The 19,168-nt window shown below is 41.8% G+C and overlaps 1 protein-coding gene across 1 annotated transcript in view; it reads left to right on the top strand.

The window, feature by feature from the left end:
* Window positions 1-15,031, top strand: part of LOC141806460 (disheveled-associated activator of morphogenesis 1-like) — a 66,250-nt gene extending 51,219 nt beyond the window's left edge. Inside the window, exons 14-26 of the mRNA XM_074692011.1 lie at window positions 1,702-1,889; window positions 1,988-2,242; window positions 2,504-2,611; window positions 2,864-2,961; window positions 6,646-6,730; window positions 11,113-11,219; window positions 11,341-11,429; window positions 11,515-11,683; window positions 11,814-11,921; window positions 13,593-13,653; window positions 13,753-13,887; window positions 14,132-14,299; window positions 14,394-15,031. Coding sequence (XP_074548112.1) covers window positions 1,702-1,889; window positions 1,988-2,242; window positions 2,504-2,611; window positions 2,864-2,961; window positions 6,646-6,730; window positions 11,113-11,219; window positions 11,341-11,429; window positions 11,515-11,683; window positions 11,814-11,921; window positions 13,593-13,653; window positions 13,753-13,887; window positions 14,132-14,299; window positions 14,394-14,594 — 1,772 coding nt within the window. The 3' untranslated portion in view covers window positions 14,595-15,031. The remainder of the gene's footprint in view (window positions 1-1,701; window positions 1,890-1,987; window positions 2,243-2,503; window positions 2,612-2,863; window positions 2,962-6,645; window positions 6,731-11,112; window positions 11,220-11,340; window positions 11,430-11,514; window positions 11,684-11,813; window positions 11,922-13,592; window positions 13,654-13,752; window positions 13,888-14,131; window positions 14,300-14,393) is intronic.
* The last annotated feature ends 4,137 nt before the right edge of the window (window positions 15,032-19,168 follow it).

Below are 19,168 nucleotides of genomic sequence, written 5' to 3'. Positions count from 1 at the left end.
CATTAAGTTGATAAACATATGGCGTATCTTAGAAGGAAATGAACATATCTAATGTGCCCCCGGCGGTAGTGGATGGATAGTTTGTTTTGTCAGCATTCAGATCGGAGTATCCTGCTGACAATTCTATGTGTTATTTTGAGTTTTCTTCCATCAGTTAATAAAGTGATTGTGGTCTTGATTAGGTAGCAGTGTATAAAGGCTTTAGTTTTAAGTGTCTCGTTTGTTCAATAGGGTAATATTTCTATAAAAAAGCTCCAGAGCTCACCTTTGATGCACGCACATGGCTCACATGAAGCTCCAACCTCACATTTTGAATACCTTGAAGTATATTCTTATCGACTGTCAACTGTAAAATACACAATTGAACGCTTCATGTACAGCACGATGGTGCTATGAATATTTAAAATATTATCTCCTAACAAATCATTCTAGTGACTGGTAGAATATGCACACATGGAATATTGTAGTTTGAGCAGTGTTTGTTAGGATAATACCAAATAATTATCTTTTAAATGCAGAATTTAAAGCAAAGTTGGCTGCGTGAAAGCACAGGACACATGAGACAGAGCACGTGTTCTTGATGGATCATAGGAGGACCAGACTGCAGCACCCTCAACACCACTACTTCCCACGGCCTTATGTTAATTTCCATCTAAAATATGCCACTTTTTCTCCAACTTAATGAAAAAAAAGCATAGTATTTTATTGAATTTGAACGTACTTGATCCTGCAGATTTTTCAGTTGTCATGTCATCTTTAAGAGTCACTCCTACTTCCTGAATAAAAAAAAAGCTGTCCATCATTGCGCACACAACTACCATCAATCTGGCCTTATCTACGTTCTCTTGACAGAGAAGATATAACTTCTGGGGTCAATGATCAGAGAAATGGAATAACAAAAGCCGTATCAGCCCAAAGCCCATAATTCAACTTCCCTGTATTTGAGCTATATTATCAAATGGGATATTGAAAAATAAATGGATTTTCATTTTTTTGTTTTCATTTCAAAAAGTTTTACACCAACAACAAAACACTTTTTAAAACTTTTTTTTCATCCAGAAACACTTGATTCTAACCTCTTTATGGACTCTGGACTTAAGGCTCATATTCTGACCCAAATTTAGTTAGGGCCCGAGCCTGCCAGCCGTAGGTGTGGCAAAGGCTCTCTTGAAGTCTTAGTACATATAAGGGCCCAAGCCCGCCAACCACAGGTGCGATGAAGGCCCTCTTGAAACCTTAGTGATTAATATTCTTTCTGTGCCTTTAATCCTAAATTGCCTGCCTTTCACTTGAAATAAATGCAAATGCACCTAGCCACAAAATTCTGTCGCAGTGAAAAATTAATGAATCCAGTGTTTGCGCAAAAATGTGTGCTCCATAGCTGCTTTCAACTTCAATTTCTTTAAATGCCATATACCACCAGTTTATTAATGATACATAAAGATACAATATTTATTTTTGCCCCCATTCCCCCATCAGGTGTCCATACTGCAGGTAACCATACCTTGTGATGTTTTAACAGAGAAACAGAAGCATCCTCTGACTGTCTGTTTTTCAGACCTGATTATTTGAGGAGAAATGCTGGGCCAGTTTTTGCACTCAGTGATTTTTAGACCAGAGCAGACTATGACTTGGGTCCACTAAAAGCTCTGCATCTGTGCAAGAACGATCTGTCTGTGTCCCACCCTCTCTCCACTTCAGAACATCAGACTTTACAGCAGCGCTTTGAGAAGAAAGAGAGGGAGTGTGAGGCGAAGAACAAGGAGAAAGAAAACATGATGGACATGCTGAGCAAGATGAAGGACAAACTGGAGCGAGAGAGCAATGACCACAAGAGAGCGAAGCAAAAAGTGTCGGAGCTGTCGGCTCGCCTGCAGCAGCTCAGCACTGTGCGTTCAGACCCTGAAACAGAAGTAAACATGAATCTAGTGAGTTTCCCTCATTGTGACAGAATCACAGGTCTCTGTGTTTGCTCCTCTCCTTTCAGAGCTCCAGTGTTCCAGGTGGACCTCCTGTGCTTTCAGGTGGTGCAGTTCCTCCTGGTTCCATCCCCTCCGTCATTTCTCCTCCACCTCCTCCACCTCCTCCTCCACCTCCTCCTCCAGGAGGCCCACCTGCTTTTTGCATGGAACCATTGGCTCCTCCTCCTCCTCCTGGAGCTCCGCTTGGAAATGCACAGAGGAAGAATATCCCTCGACCGTCAAACCCTCTGAAGTCCTTTAACTGGAGCAAACTGCCCGAGGTGAGACAGAGCTCTGCTCCTTCTGCCCTGCTGCACACACACACACACACACACACACACACACACACACACACACACACACACACACACACACACACACACACACACACACACACACACACAGAGGTCTGGTATCTTGCATGGACCTTAAACAGCAGTCCTTTTGATAACTAGAAGCTGATAACTACCCAGTGCAGGGCCAAATCTGGACCCACAGGCTCCTGAAAACTGTCTCAATGGAGGTGAATTTGTTTGTTTCAGAATAAGGTGGAAGGAACCATATGGAAAGAAATCGACGACCTGAAGGTGTTCGAAGTTCTAGATCTGGAAGAGTTTCAGAGCATTTTCTCAGCGTACCAGAAACCTCAGGTGAAATGTTTAACAGAAGCAGGGGTGGCTGATTCAGAGGGTTGTTTTTGTATATTTATATTCATTATATTTGTTATATATTGATTCTCTTTATTATGCTAATTACCTTTAATCTATATAAAATCTATAATACATTGAAAATCTTAATACATTTTTAATATGTAAAATATAATCTAAAAAATGAATATAATCTGTAATTACATCATTAAAATATAACCTTTAACTTATTTACACTGTATTATATCATAACAGAAGGACACCGAGGATGAGTATTCTTTTGCCAAGAAAGTGAAGGAGCTGTCTGTGATCGATGGACGCCGAGCGCAGAACTGTAACATCCTGCTCTCACGGTAAGTGTGTGGGTGTGTGTGAGTGTATGTGTTTGAGAGTGTGTGAGTGTGTTTTTGTTATTATTTTGAAATGCTGAGTCAGCATTTCAACATATTGTTCTTCTACTTCAACAAACTTCTTCATTGTTAAAGTAATCAGCTTGTTTAGGACATGTGTGTTATATCCTTTTACTCTTCTAACTCTTAATCTTTTTGACTTATTTCTGTTTTCCCCCAAAATTTCCCCATCTGAAATGAATGGGAAACTTCAGCTCCTCCTCTCAATTTCCTTCAACTTGAAGAAACTATAACTTCAGCTTATATCCGCTTACAGACTCTATTTTTGCTTTAAGATGTTGACTGATCCTTCCACTACCTATATACAACATAACTGTTGATATCATCAACAGTTTTTGAGATTTCACTGTTTGAGCAACACTAAATGTGGAGTTTTTTCACTGTATCTTCAGCTCCCAGAGTGTGGAACATCTTCAGCCAGAGTGTACTGGCAGCTGATGGACCAATAAAATATTTTGATCAACCTGCCATAAAATCCACAAATTTCACTGCACTGACATAAATCAGGCATCAAAATGTTGCCTGACTTCTCCTGCTTCCAACAAAGGGGGTATCTAAGTAAAAGATCACACCCTTTGGCCAGTGTGCAGCCAACTGTTGGAAAAAAAAAAGTTTTTGCTCTCATAGACTCCCATTCAAACTTTGGTCACTGATTTCTGCTCAGAACCTCATTTTTAAATCACTGCCCTGCTCTCATTCTTGGCTCTATATGTTCAAAAACCACATTGAAAGATTTCTTGAAACCTTTGCTTTCTCACAGTATTATTTATTTTCTTGTTTCTTTCACAGTTTTTCAACAGTGGCAGCAGATTTAGAGGGTTTCTCAGCAGAAATCCCAAAGCCTTGAAGCTATGGTCTACAATTTGGAGCTTTGTACATCTGAATAATACCGGTTATAGGGCTGTATTGGTCCTATGATCCAATCTACACAATATAAAGACCAAAAAGAATGAAAAAAATCCATTCAGTATATCTGCTGCAAAGCTGCATACTAGTTGACCTATCCAAACCGCGCATGGTATGTGCGGTTCGGATAGGTATGTGAGTCCATCCAATCCGTCTCCCTCATTTCGCAACGTCATGCCCATGGTCCCACCTCATCCTTCCCCACTACCCCTCTCACGTCAGCTACAGCTGCTCATCTACTGAAGCGTCATAGAGCCACTTTGAGACAGCTGAGTTTCTGTTGAACAGTGAAACACTCAGCTTGACCTTTCAGGTGGAAAAATGATCACGTTCTCTGATTTCCTCACTAGCGGCCATGGATCCAACACAATCACAAACATTTCTCCCCCATGCCACAGTGCCTCACCACCCCAACAAGTGCCTTGCTGTATCCACAAAAGAAATAAGTGTGATCTTACTGGCTGTCAGTTCAGCTCTTGGATTTTGGTACACACACAGCTCAGTAGATAGCTTGATGAGAAACCCGAACTGATCTGACCTGCTCACTTCTACCGTCTCCTTTCCTCCTGCTTGATTCGACACAGCTGAGCAATTAACGTGCACACGAACCAGCTGACAGGACGGGCCCGCTCGCTGCAACAGTTTCACACAGGGCTAAACACAAACTAATTATCTTTAACAGTGGATACTACTACTCCCACTGTAGCCGAACTCATGTCGAAGTACTTTAAAACCCACCGGACCGCTCCAGGGTGGATTCAGGTGCCTTCCTGCTCTGGTGAGTGCTTCCTTAAAAACCACAGAAATCTTAGACAGAGTTTGGCTGTGTGTTGTGCGCGTCACGGAGAAACCGAGGCTTCGCATCACGTATCAGCTGGCAAACAGCTGTTTGCCGCAACAGGTAATGACTTTGTTTCCCACAGTGGGAGATGTCAGCTGAATAAATCTGGTTAGTCTGTGCCTGTACTGGCTAATGACTGAACTCTGCTGGTCAGAACGGGTCAGCTCTGTCAATAGATTTTAGCATAAGTTAGCCACACATCTTTAGCATTATAAACTGAGCTGGTGAAGACACGCTGAGAAAGGTAAAGCCTGGCCCACAGTCAGCTCTGCTCTGATCAGCTGGCAGTGGCAACACCAGACCTGCTTCTCCAGCTAATTCATGGTTTTGATCGCGCCAGTCTAATTGAAAAAGCTACCGCTGTGTGTTACAAGGAGGGTGACTGTCTTGTTTGTTACATTTTCTGCCGGCCGGCTTCTTGCTCTGTCGCGGGGGCGCGTTGTTAGGAGGCGAAGAGGGCCATAGCTGGGGGGCGGGATCTTGGAACACGGAGGGGAGGGGTGGGTGAAGCTGCGTTTTTCAAATGTGTCTCATCAGCCAAACTGGGTTTCAGATCGTAGACCATAGCTTTAAGCTGTTGGAGCAGGATTCCAACAGCAGTTACTCTGCTATGTTTTAAGATATGATCACCATAGTAATAGCTGTTCTCAGCTGGGTTTCACAGGACATGCAAAAACAGTCTAACACATAGGACACACACATTCACAGTGTTTGGGCATTTTAAAGACTTTTGCACCATTTCCAAAGTCCTCCATCCATCTGCTAACCCTGTTACGGAAACAGCTCTTTCAACCACGTATTCTGCAACTCATATTACATTTTCTTCATTTTACCTTTAGCTGAAGGGTGCCTGTAGTCTTTATATCTCTACCTTCTGTACTTTTAAATGATTAAACTTTCTTCAAAACATTGTCGCAATGAAGACAGAGACTGAAAGAATATAATGAGCCACTGAAATTCCTTCAGCCTCAGCTGCTTCTACCTTCTGCATACTTTGACTACTCACACGTCAAACTGGTCTCAAGACTTCATACTATTTACACATTAGTCATGGATTTCTGTTTTCCTCAAAATTTTTTGAGATTTCACTGTTTAAACTGTCCTTAAGTTTTATTTATTATATTTAGCTTTTATAGGCTAATTTACGTTTCCCACTCCACTTCCTTTATCCACTCTTTGTCCTCTTTTTCTTCACCTTCTACACTTACTTTTACCTTTTCCTTTACTTCCTTTTCACTTCCACCTCACCTGTTCTTCATTTCTTTGCCTCTTTCAACAATTTATTTTGCCATTTTTTCATCTGCATTGTTTTACTATTTTAAAAATTGTATCTCTAATTTTCAGCTTTGTTTCACTATGTTTCCTCTTCAGCTTCAGCATTTTAACACATTTAACGCAAGGAAATGCAACTTTTTTATAATTGGACTGCAACAAATAGAGCTAGCGTAAGTTCATGCAGGACATAGAAGTCATATACCCAGCTCTGATTAGCTGACAGGCGGATGTTCAATCTAACCCCTCTCAACCAATCACAGCGTGTGTCTAACGACAAGGCGGTGTGAATCTCGTTATCATTCTGTCTTATTCCTGCTACCTCTTTGCGACCCAGCTGCTGCTGTCTTAATAATTCCTCCTCCACCCCAGCCTCCTCCTATAAGAATCTGTACGTATCCCATTGATATGTATGCATCCTTCTAATCTGTATGCACGTATGGGGGGTTGTTATGGACTCCCTGGAAAGCTTGAGCAGGCTGCTCAGCTAACCTAGGGAGTACTCTGAAAAGCAGAATTGTAAGGACAATTCTAACTGTATCTATTTGGCAATAAATGGTTCAATGCAGGACGAGAGTGTTCCTGACTGAATTTCATTTATTTTTCAGGCTGAAGCTGAGCAATGATGAGATCAGACGTGCCATTCTGACCATGGATGAGCAGGAGGATTTACCTAAAGACATGCTGGAGCAGGTGACACACACACACACACACACACACACACACACACACACACACACACACACAGGTGGCTGTGACTCTGTGGTCGAGTCACCGTTTCTCAATCAGAAGGTTGAGGTTTTGATCCCAGCTCCTGCAGTCACATGCTGAAGCGTCCTTGTAAAAGGCACTGAACCCAAATCAGTGGTTTATGGACAAGTATGAATATAATGGCTACGCTGGTGGTTCCGATAACAGAACTCCCCCTGCCATCAATAGCTGCATTTCAATTACACTTCTTCGCAAAATAGAGGCGATATTTCTGAAGTTTTGATTGAGAACAACTGTGCCTTGCTGGTGTTTCCATTATGACTAGAATTGCACACAACTTAAGTAAAGTATAACGTAACATCCATTTGGACGCTGCACTCATGATGATAATGATTCATGGACATTAGTGTTTTTATTCACTGGTCAAACTGTCGGCAGTGATTACGCCAACTCAAAACAGCCAGAACAAAAAAAAATTAATAAAAATCATCTTCAGCCCATCTACTCTCTCACTCATGCACACAGACCTCTGCCCCTCCCTCCTGCTGCTCTCTGACCGGCTCACAGCCGTCCTGATGCCTCCACGAATGTTGGTCAAAATTGCAAACATCTGCTCTGAACACAGAACTGATAGCGCAGCTGTAAAAATATGAACACCAAAGTGGACACGTACACTCTGTCAGGACACATGGTGAAAGTTCCGAGCAGTGTAAAGAGCTCTCTGAGTGCTCAGAGACAAAAAAAAGGACTGTAGAAGTACTGCTCCATTTACTGTGACATACCAGGATGTAAACACGTGTCATTAGGCTATATGCACAGATCGCCTCTGCATTGAAGTGAAGTGACTTGGGCATTTCCGGTTACCAAAAGAAACATTAGAAAGTGACAGTAGTTGGTGTTATAATGACAGAGGTTAAATAAACAAAAAAAAATTCTGGAGTTGCCAAAAGTGTCTGTCAGTAATATACGGCGAATCATCCAGGTATCTAGTACAACACCATGTAGCAAATAGTATAAAGCCTTTAGAAGTACATGTTTTATTTCTTTGAGCTTTGAAGATATTTTGCTATTGTAGCTAGCCTGGACTAGAAGACTTACTTTTGTGTTTAAAGCTAAGAACATTAGATCAATCATACTTTTAAGTAAGTTTAATCATGTGTATATACCTCTCACTTCATGTGTTTCTACTTTTACTGCAGCATAATGTAAAAACAGGGCTACAAGAGATCTCCCTGAGAGCCCACTGATACATTCAACATGTTAGACATATAGATGGTGGTTTTATATTGTTTTTGGTACATCAGGGGCTCGGATATAAAAACTTAGTGCTGCGCTTACAAACAAGGGGAAGCAGCATTGACATGCCAGATGTTAGCATACAATGCTAAAGCTTCAGTTTTCAAGCAAAATATCAACTTACATCACTGAACACACAAACAAATGCACAGAACTTCCTCACAAGAGATTCATTTTCAACCCATTTAACATGTTATCTCTCCTGCAGCACACAATAGTGGTGTGGAGATGGCTGAAAGAGCTGTCATTCCGTCATGTAAACTCCTTCAGCGTGTAGAATAATCAAGCCACAATTACAACATCAAGATCACTTTTAACAGTAGCCACACAGCAATGCCGAAAATGAACCATTTTTAATGATTTGACGACAAAAATACAATATTATCATATGATTGCACGTTACTCTACGGTAACCGGCACATGCAACCTGGTTTTTGACTGGATATACATTATGATCACTTGTGCATAAACCTATAAATCAGAAACTCCCCCAAACCAAAAAGAGTGCACAGACCGCCGAGTCTGACCCAGTTTATAATAAAGGAACCAGAAAACTACGTCCAGAGGACTGCACTTAATCAGAATATTAGTAGTTGTGTATTTCAGTGTTAATAGACTGGTTAATCATTTCATAACATTCCCTAATTTTACTTTGATCCTAAAATCTGTATCTGTGAATCATAATTTAAAGGTTCACTTTTTGTTTACTCTCTGTATTGAGTCCATGTTTGGTCTTAAAGGGATAGTTCAGTTTTTTTGAAGTGGCTTTGCATGAGCTCTGTGTGACCACTAAGGACATTAGATACAATAGAAAGGTGTCTCCTCTCCCTCAATAGGACACAGACTGTAATCGATGGTGATGATGAAATAGGCGCTAACAGGGAAAGACCGTACCAAATACAAAGGCTACAAGAACTAAAATCAAAAAGTAAATGGTAAATGGACTTGAGCTTATATAGCGCTCTTCTAGTCATGGACTACTCAAAGCTGCTTTACACCACAGGTCACACTTACCCATCCACACCCATTCACTGATGGATCCAATTTTTTACGATGTCAGCTATCCATCAGTATGTCTAACACAGTCCCGCCCTTCCATACCCATTCACACACCAGTGACGCAGCAGTGGGAGCAATTTGGGGTTAAGTGTCTTGCCCAAGGACACATAGCCATGTGTTGCCCAGAGCTGGGCTTGAACCTGCAACCTTCCGATCACCGGCCAAGCGCATTCTCCAACTGCCCCACCAAGTAACACCACAGTTTTTCCCTGCTCGTCTGAATTCTGGAGTGTCCTGTAACAGCAACAACAACAACAACAGTCATGGCAGCAGTAACACTCAGCATCTTGATGTCCAGTGCCTATGGATGTTTCCTCTGTATTCCTCCCAGTCGCCATCTGTAGCAGCTCTTCTCTGTGTACTCCGGTTCATACAGGTATCCTTTTGGTTCCAAAGTGAATGGAACTTCATTGTCGCTGTCATAGTCACTCATTTTGAATTTCCTGCCTGCCTCACAATCCTTAGAGTACAAACAAAAGAATTAGGACACTTGATCAAACTTACACGAGGCTACAACTGGCGCCTGAAGCATAGCTTGTTTACATTCCCTACAGCTAAAAGGAGGAGGGGGGACATGACCAGTTAGTTAGGTCCGGATAAATGTTTACATTTCCAAAGACTTATTGCACTTAAAAAATATTTTATGTATCGTACTCTTAAACTGTGGTATTACTTTTTGATTTTAGTTCTTATAGGCAGAGAAAATAGCCTTTGAATTTGGTACTGTCTCTTCCTGTTTCCTCGTCACCAGAGATTACAGTCTGTGTCTTACTGAGGGAGAGGAGACAACTTTCTACTGTATCTAATGTCCTTAGTGGTCACATAGAGCTCATAAAACCCCACTTCAAAAAAACTGAACTATCCCTTTAATCCCAGCCCTAAACCAACTGAACCTTTCCAGCGTGTACCTCAGTTCGACCACAGATCAGTGTCCTGGTTGATTCCAATCAACTTGAGCCACAAACTCTATCAGAAATATGGTGTCCTGATTGATGACCAGCTGACCTTTAACATTCATGTGGCCTAGATTGCTCAGAATTGTGGATATGTCCTCTATGACATCAGGAAGATCAGACCTCACCTGACACAACAGGCCACACAGCTTCTGGTACAGGCCCTTGTGATTTTACACATTGACTCCTGCAACTCTCTTCTAGAAGGCCTCTCTTCATGTACATTAAAACCTCTGCAGATTACCCAGAATGCAGCAGCACATCTGGTCTTTCACGTGCCTAAAACAGCCAATGTCACCCCACTCTTCATCTCTCTTCACTGGCTTCCGGTGGCAGGTCCAATCCAATCCAAAGCTCTTTTCCTGGTATACAAAACAGTGACAAGAACGGCTCCTGCCTACCTGGGATCCCTCATCCAGGTCTACACACATTCTCGCCCACAACCTTCTGTATGAGAAAGACACCTGGTGCCCAGACTCTTCTTCTCTGTTGAGCCCAAATGGTGGAATGACTTACCTAACCATACGATCCCCCAGAGTCTCTGTCTACTTTTAAGGGATGTCTGAAGACTCATCTGTTCAGGGGATACTTAGGCACTTAAGCTGACCCTTCTCCTTTTTGTCCTCAGGGGTAAAATAAGTCTGCTCTGAGTTAGTATTTAGCTCTGATCATTGCATGTTATTAAAGGATGAACTTTACTGTTGCAGCAATAACTTGTGGTTAGATATGGCTACATTATTCTGCGTGGGTTGGTGTGGGGAGTGAGGATTTCTCTTTCGCTTGGTGGCAGCACCTGCAGCCAAATGTCACTTTGTCACACTGACTTAGGTTTTCCCTTCTGTCTAAATTCTTGCTTTTGTTGTACATCACTTTGGACAAAAGCGTCTGATAAATGAAACTGTAGAACTGTTCACTCTTTGATCAACTCCCATCATGTTAAAGCCAATCCCAGGTAGGCTCTATATAAGTAACATGCACTTTGTAATGTCTGTGTGTGTGTGTGTGTGTGTGTGTGTGTGTGTGTGTGTGTGTGTGTGTGTGTGTGTGCGTTTGAAGCTGCTGAAGTTTGTTCCTGAAAAAAGTGATGTTGAGCTGCTTGAAGAGCACAAACATGAGATGGATCGAATGGCCAAAGCAGATCGTTTCCTTTTCGATATGAGCAGGTACACACACACTTACACACTCACAGGGTCCCCTCTCTGCCTGCTTGTCTGGTCTCTCAGATGCTGTAGAGACTTTTTTAAGCAGCAGTCATCTCACAGCGTGTCCCCTTTCTGTCTCCAGCATCAACCACTATCAGCAGAGACTGCAGTCCCTCAACTTCAAGAAGAAGTTTGCTGAGCGTATGGCAGAGGTGCAACCCAAAATCCAAGGTGGGTGCGTCCTGACGGCCCTGGTGAAGATGACAGCCTGAGGGTCTGAAGTGGCTGATAACTTGTGGTTGTGGTGTTGTTTCAGCTCTGAGTCTGGCTTCCAGAGAGGTTCTTCAGAGTCCGACTCTGCGTCAGCTCCTCGAGGTCATCCTGGCCTTTGGGAACTTCATGAACAAAGGACAACGAGGAAACGCGTACGGATTTAGAGTGTCCAGCCTCAACAAGATTGCGGACACAAAGTCGAGCACCGATAAGTAAGTCAAGCTTTCTATCAGTCCACAGAGAGGATCAGACTCAGAAGAGTCCAGCCCCCTGTTTCTCTGGCTGGAGGAAAGAAAGGATACACAGGGTTGCCTGTTAAAGCTGTGTGTGGTGTGTTTGCAGACATGTTACTCTGCTGCACTACATGATCACTGTGCTGGAGAAGAAGTATCCCAGGGTCCTGTTACTGAGTGAGGAGCTGCAGAATGTGCCAGAAGCTGCTAAAGTCAGGTAGGAACAACTGGCCTCACAGGTCCTGACAAAGGCTGCTGAGACCACATGCCTTAGTGAGAATGAAAAACAGATCTTCAGTTTGCAGTCATCCTTCCTATTAGTAAGAGCCTGACCAAGGTTTTCCCTTCTACCTTTTTTTTTTTTTTTTGCAGACATTACTCTCTCTCCTCCTTCTTCTTCCAGCTTTCACTTTTCTGATGATTACTCACCAAATACTAAAACACAATGGCCCTCGTTTATCAATCTTGCATGGGAATTGGCGCAGATCTGGATGTAAAAACAATCCTACGGCAACGTTCACGTCTGATTTATGCGTACTAGGACCAATCACGGCATGCGCCTGATCAGCTGTTGATAAATGTGGTGGCTGAAAACAATCGTAATTTACATAACTTTACTTGAACCCACGGAATTTATGACGTGGAGGGACTGATTTCGGGAAAAAGGAAACTTTCCCGTGCTGGTAATCGACAACGCCATAGCAACAGAGATAGAGTTGTTCGGCAGTCAGAAAAAAACTCATCTGCAAGGATATCATTGCAGTGATTCAGCAGCGCAGATGTGACAAACGAAAATACAGCAGAGTTTAAACATTTAATCTACACAGCCTTTGTTTATACCTTGATTAATCCATCTGTCTGACTGTTAGAAGCCACAGTATTATTCATTGTTTCTGATCAGGTCCAGAAATGTGGAAAGCTGTCTTTTAAAAATGTGTTTGAGCTCTGAAAGAAGCTGCAGACTCCAGCCTGAACCTGTCACAGACTGAGGAGGGAGTGGAGCTGAAGTGTGCCGATCATGCGCTATTACGCACGGGTAGACTAGAGTTTTATGATTATTTGTACCATGAGACAAGAACATTGGTTGTGATCTAATGTAAATAAACGTCTTCTGTTAATAACTAGTCACTTTATCACACACAGTTCACGTTGATATGATAATATCATGAGGAGTGAAATAATCATCTTCACAGTAAATCTGTTATCAATTCAGTTTCTTTAAAAATATCCAGGCTAAAAGTTAAATCCAGGCTAAAAGTTAAATCCAGCGTCCTCTGGATGTTCTCTGCTGAGACTTCATCATGGACATGAGAGTGTATTAAAAACTGATAACCCCCTCTCTATTTTTATTTTTTTTCATTTTTTTTAAGTAAACAACAAAGGAAACACATTTTTTTAAACAGAGAAATCAGCTGACAGCTTGCGCTGCTCTTTCATAGTAAAGTCTTTCATAGATTGTCGGAAGAAGAGTAAAATGTTAGAAACATTCTTGGTGTCATATCTAATTCAGAAATCTAAATATTAATGTAAGAACATCAGTTTCTCTGTCTGAAAATGTTTTGTGCTCATATGATCTAATAATTCTCCTCCACAGACAGATTTCCCCCGCTGCACTGTGCTGCCCACTGACATGAAACTTGCATGCACAAACTCAGACCTGACTTGGGATTTGAGCGTACCTGATGCCCGCGTTCAGATTGATAAATGCCGATCCGTGCGTGAAAAGGAGCGTACACCCATTTTTCATGTGTATGCACATTTGATAAATGAGGGCCATTGTCACTGGTTTGTCCACTCTGTGCTGCTGTAGAAACAGGATGCCAGTCTCTATGATACAGGTTTATGAAAAACAAAGTAAGTAAGGTACTGTGTGTCACCATCTCCTCAGTATGACAGAGCTGGAAAAGGACATGGGGAATCTGAGGTCTGGGCTGAAGAGCGTTGAGGCAGTGAGTGAGCTCTACAGACTGAGATCTTTTTGAGGACTGGGGCAGTGTGTGTTGAGCAGTGTGTGTACAACACCTTCTCTGTCTGTGTGTGGTGTGCAGGAGCTGCAGTACCAGCAGGCTCATTCCTCTGCTGGGCCGCTGGATAAGTTCGTCCCTGTGGTCAGTCAGTTCATCACTGTGGCCTCCTTCAGCTTCTCTGAGGTGGAGGAGTCGTTCAGTGAGGCCAAAGAAGCGGTGAGTGGGCCAAACAAGACTGCATAGATGTCCGTTCAGTAGAGGATGTTTCTGATTCAAGCTGTGACTAAAGGACTGCAGTAAAGGGTCTGAACACAGGGTCGCCAACAGCAAAGCTCAAAGTGATGTTCTTTGGTTGATGAAGGGTTCTCTGCAGCTGTGACAGCCTGTTTCACTGGAAATAGGTTGGAGAAGAAGAGAAATGAGCAGTGATTGTCTCTTAACCTCCTCATCTCTCCTAAAGTTTCAGAAAGCACTGAGACACTTTGGGGAACTTCCTAATATGCAGCCTGACGAGTTCTTCAGGATCTTTGACGCATTCTTAACGGCGTTCTCTGAGGCCAAACAGGACAACGAGAACACAGCCCAACGCAAGGAGGAGGAGGAGAGACGAGCGTTCATAGAAGCACAGGTGTGGAGTCTTTATCCAGTTGGAGAACTTCAGGAAGATGATTTTTCAATGAATGTCAATGTCAGTCTTTCGAACATTTCCTCTTGTTCTGCAGCTGAAGAGAGAGCGGGAGCAGAAGGCGAGGAATGCCAGAGCCAACCAAGAGGAGGACGGGGAGTTCGATGACTTGGTGTCGGCTCTGCGCTCTGGAGAGGTGTTTAATAAAGATCTCACCTCAATGAACCACAGGAAACAACGCAAACACAACCTGTTCGATGGCAGCCGGGAGAGACCAGTAACTAAACTGGACCAGTAACTGGACTCTGATAAGCCTTGTTTGAGCCCAAAATGAAACAACGACCCATAATGTAACAAAAACCCAAAATGAGACAAAGACCGATAATTTAACAACAAAGACCCAAACTGTAACACAACCCATAATGTAAAAAATAACCTATGATCCAACGACAACCCATAATGTAACTACAACCCATGATCTACAAACAACCCGTAATGTAATAACAACCCGAAATTTAACAGTAACTGGAAATCTAACAATGGCCCATAATCTTACAGCATTCCATAATGTGACAACGACCCATAATGTAACAATGACCCATAATGTAATATAGACCTATAATGTGACAACAACCCATATGTACCAACAACATAAATGTAACAACAGTCCATAAGGTAAAAAGGAAATGATGAAAAAAAAACCCAGAACGTAACAACAACCCACAATTTAACTCCTTTTACCCTTTTGGTTTTAATTTAATTGTTTTTGTTCCAGGCTCATCTTATAGAATAGATAGATAGATAGAAAATACTTTATTTATCCCCGAGGGGAAATTCAGGAGTCACCGCAGCATTTAAGAAAACAAAAGTAAGAAAGGGTATAGAAAGTGCAAAAATGTCCATAAGAAGTTAGATGACGACATCCTTATGGGGCATTTTTTATTGTATTTTTTTAAATTACATTTTTGATAAGTTGTGTTTTTGGTCAGTTTTGATATTTTCGGTCAGGTATTTATTTTTGGTTGGGTTATTCATTTTGGGTGGCTCAATCAAGCCTCACTGGGACTGTCAAAGCTCTGCTTGTACACATGGGGACCTCATGAGGCTGCACTTAAACGCAGTTACTGTTGACATGACAGGTGCTTCTCAACAGTGCAAAGTTTCCCATGAGAAGAGTTTGAATTTAGTTCATAGGTAGGTTAACTCTGAAAAGTTCCCTCTCTCGAAAGAACATCCAAATGTCTGTGAAATCTAGAAAGCATAGCTTGAGTTTTAATTTCATCTGGCTGCTGTCTGCAAACACATCATCCATCAGAACAAAAGGGAACTTTGAGGTCCTACTTTGCATTCCACACCTGCTCACTCCACACCTGTTCACCTGACACATGCTCACTCCACATCTGTAAACTCTTCGCCTGCCAACTCCACACCTGCTCAACCCACACCTGCTCAATCCACACCTGCTCATTCCACACCTGTTCACTCTTTACCTGCTTTCTCCACACCTACTCACTCCATAGCTGCTCAACTCCCACCTGTTCACTCTTCACATGCTTACTCCACACTTACTCACTCCACCCATCTTTAACACACACCTGTTTACTCCTCACCTGTTTACTCCACTCCTGCTCAGTCCACACCTGTATACTCTTCACCTGCTTACCCCACACCTGCTCAATTCACACCTGTATTCTCTTCACCTGTTCAGTCCTTACCTGATTACTTCACACCTTCTTACTCCACACCTGCTCACTCCACACCTGTTCACTCAACAACTGCTCAATCCACACCTGTTCATTCCACACCTGCTCACTTCAAACCTGCTTACTCCCAACCTACTTACTCCACACCTACACACTCTTCACCTGCTCAATCCACACTTGCTCACTCCAAACCTGCTCACTCATCACCTGCTCAGTCCACACCCAGTTACTCCACACCTGCTTACTTCACACCTGCTCACCCACACCTATTCACTCTTCAACTGCTAACCCTACACAACTGTTTTCTCTTTATCTGCTTACTGCTCACTCCACAGCTCTTCACTCTTTACCTGCTTACTCCACACCAGCTCACTCCACACCTATTCACTCTTCATGTGCCTTTTCCACACTTGCTCACTCTTTCTGCTTACTCCACACCTGCTCACTTGACACCTGTCTGTATTTGGTGTGTCAGACTTAATGACTTCCTGTGACTAAAGAATGAGTTACTGATATTTTACTACTTCAGGCTCTTTAAACAGAAACATGATGTTTTATGGACTATGAGTGATGACAGAAATTTTCACTTTCTCCCAGTTTCAACGTTTGATGAATGTTACTATTGAAAAATCTGTTGTTTCTTAAAAAAAAAAAAAAAAAAAAAGCAGAGTTTGCACATCTCTATTTAAATCATTAAAAAGTTCAGCAGAGGTTCAAACCTGTCAGCAAAGAGGAAAGCTGTGATTGAAACAAAAAGCTGTGGATGGTTTCACACCTGGAGAAGTTGCCTTCTTTGCTTTTAAACTCCACAATGGAAGAAGGAGAGGCTGGGACTTCACAAGGATGTGGGGACACTCCTGTTCCTGTGTGAGCTTAACAGCAGTAATGAGAACACAAAAAGGAGTGGGTGTGAAAGCTGCCTCGCTTTGAGCTGCTTAAACAAACACTCAAATAGAGATAAGTTGCAATGAAAGACAAGACATGCACTGTACAAAACTTTTATTTCTTGTTGTCAGTGGGGATTTTTCGTAGTACCGGTTAATGTTGTGACATTAAGAGATCAAACCTTATGCTGCCAAGCGTTTCATATTTCGTTCTTAAGTTCGTCAACATGATAAACAGTTTCCTTAAATACTATATATTTATATAACACTTCACTAAAGTCAGCTGAAGTTGTTTTTTTGGGCCCCTTTCAGATGCCTGCTCTCATAAAAATGGTAGAAACGCTTCTTTTTTTCATTATAACTATTGTTTTTCTTTCAGAAGTTGTGGTAAGAGTTACATCTACATTTTTCATCATTTTTTACATGAAGTATTTCTTGCATTGAAAGGATGCATATTTACGGAAAACTTTACCGCAAAAGTTCCCTAAACAACCCAATTGCATCATAAAGAAAATGAAACATGAAATATTTTTGTGCATTTTGTTGAAAGGGTTAATAAATATCTCTGTTCCAAAAAATCAGAGTTGTCTGGCAACTTTTTGATGGGCAAGGCTTTATGAGAAAGGTTGTCTTTTTACAGGAAAGAAGCTTGGCTTTATGTTTGATCTCAATGATTGTTATATCACAGCAGATGATATGCAAACTGACCAGCATCCTGCTCTGGAACCATGAGCCCCGATCATCTTGTGGCATTAAATAAAAAAACTAAGGATAAACAGTGGTTACTACACAAGCCCAGAAGAGCAATTCATTTCTTTTGATGCAGTTATCTCATGATAATGGCTCATTATCTCATTATCTCTACGTAACAAAAATCCTTTTCTCATGATAATGACTTATCCTGTTCCCTCTACATTACAAACATTGTTTTCTCGTGATGATGACTTATCTCGTCATCTCTGCACAGGGGCGGAGTGGGACTCATTTTCAGCCCTGGAATTTCATACCTCAAACCGGCCCACTTTATATCATGATCTTTTGTATTAAAATAATGTAATTATAACTTTACATGTTAAGAGCGCAGATTAGAAAAAAAAATATATGTACATCCTGTGACTGAGGGCGAGCAAAGTAGTCAAAACTATCAACAGACTCATCTTCATCTATCTCATCCCTAACTTGTGGTTCAGGGTTCTGCTGCTGCTGAGCTGCTGTCTCTGAAATCAGTCTCAGAGTAGACTCTGCTCTCCCTTTCACACTTCCTCCAGGTTCCATAAACTCACCTAAACCTGTGTAATAAGAATCAATGATAATAAACAATAATATTTTGTTCAGTGGCAAAAAAATGCAGATCTATTGCATCTAACGTTAATCTTATTCATTTTCAATTGTGTGCTTTGTTTACCATCTTACTTTTGATGATAAAAAGGGCCACTACAAATATTTGAGCACAGACAGTGATTATATTAGAACTGATGCTTGCTTGTTCACACACTCTGTTACAACAGCTCACCTGTTTCTTCAAAACTGACAGCAGCAATCCCTTCCTCATCACTGTCCCCTGTGTCTTCCTCTGACATTAAATCACATTTTAAAAAATAGTCGATAGTCAGCCTTCTGGTCAATGCATGTCAATTTCATTATTGTAGTGCTGAATCATCAAGTATCAATTCTCTCAGGACAATTTTTATATAGAGTAGGTCTACACTATACGCTGATATCAATTCTAATATTCACTCTGCACCTGTGGTGGGCTCATAGCTGGTTGGTGCTGCTGCATCTCACTTCTGAGGGGCTACAAGACAAAGTTTCCCCAATTATGTGGTGTCGTCTCATCACATGGTGCAAGCTGCATTTTATCCAACATCTAGCCTTACCAGTTTCATCGCCATCCTCTGCTGTTACAAACTGCGAGCCCGTTGGCGTTTTATTTTATTTTTTTTTAATTGCTATTTTTGCGCATTTTGAAGCGTCATTTTCCAGCGCTTTCCTAATTTTATTTCTAAACTTCTCCGAGCCACCCTTGCTCTTTTGATCCATCTGGCTGTCAGTAGCTACATGCTGACTCGTTGCACAGACTCCAACTGGCGGAGCTAATTGTTTTTAGCCTGCACGGACGTGCTGTTATGTCAGGTTTGACGTAACAGGACTGAGACAAAAAAAAAAAGCTGCCAATGGAGACGGCTCACAGGGACAGCGGTATTAGCATGTAGGTAACACTCATTCAGGGCCACGAATGAACACCAAACCAAAAAATTATAAAAATATTAAAAATTGTCCATTTC

This window comes from Halichoeres trimaculatus, unplaced genomic scaffold (assembly GCF_033239565.1).
Source record: "Halichoeres trimaculatus isolate MK-OKI-2021-1 unplaced genomic scaffold, fHalTri1.1 fHalTri1_scaffold_17, whole genome shotgun sequence".
In the NCBI taxonomy this organism is placed as follows: domain Eukaryota; kingdom Metazoa; phylum Chordata; class Actinopteri; order Labriformes; family Labridae; genus Halichoeres; species Halichoeres trimaculatus.
Note: the sequence above shows the minus strand (reverse complement) of the source record. Positions and strands in the feature narration are given on the sequence as shown.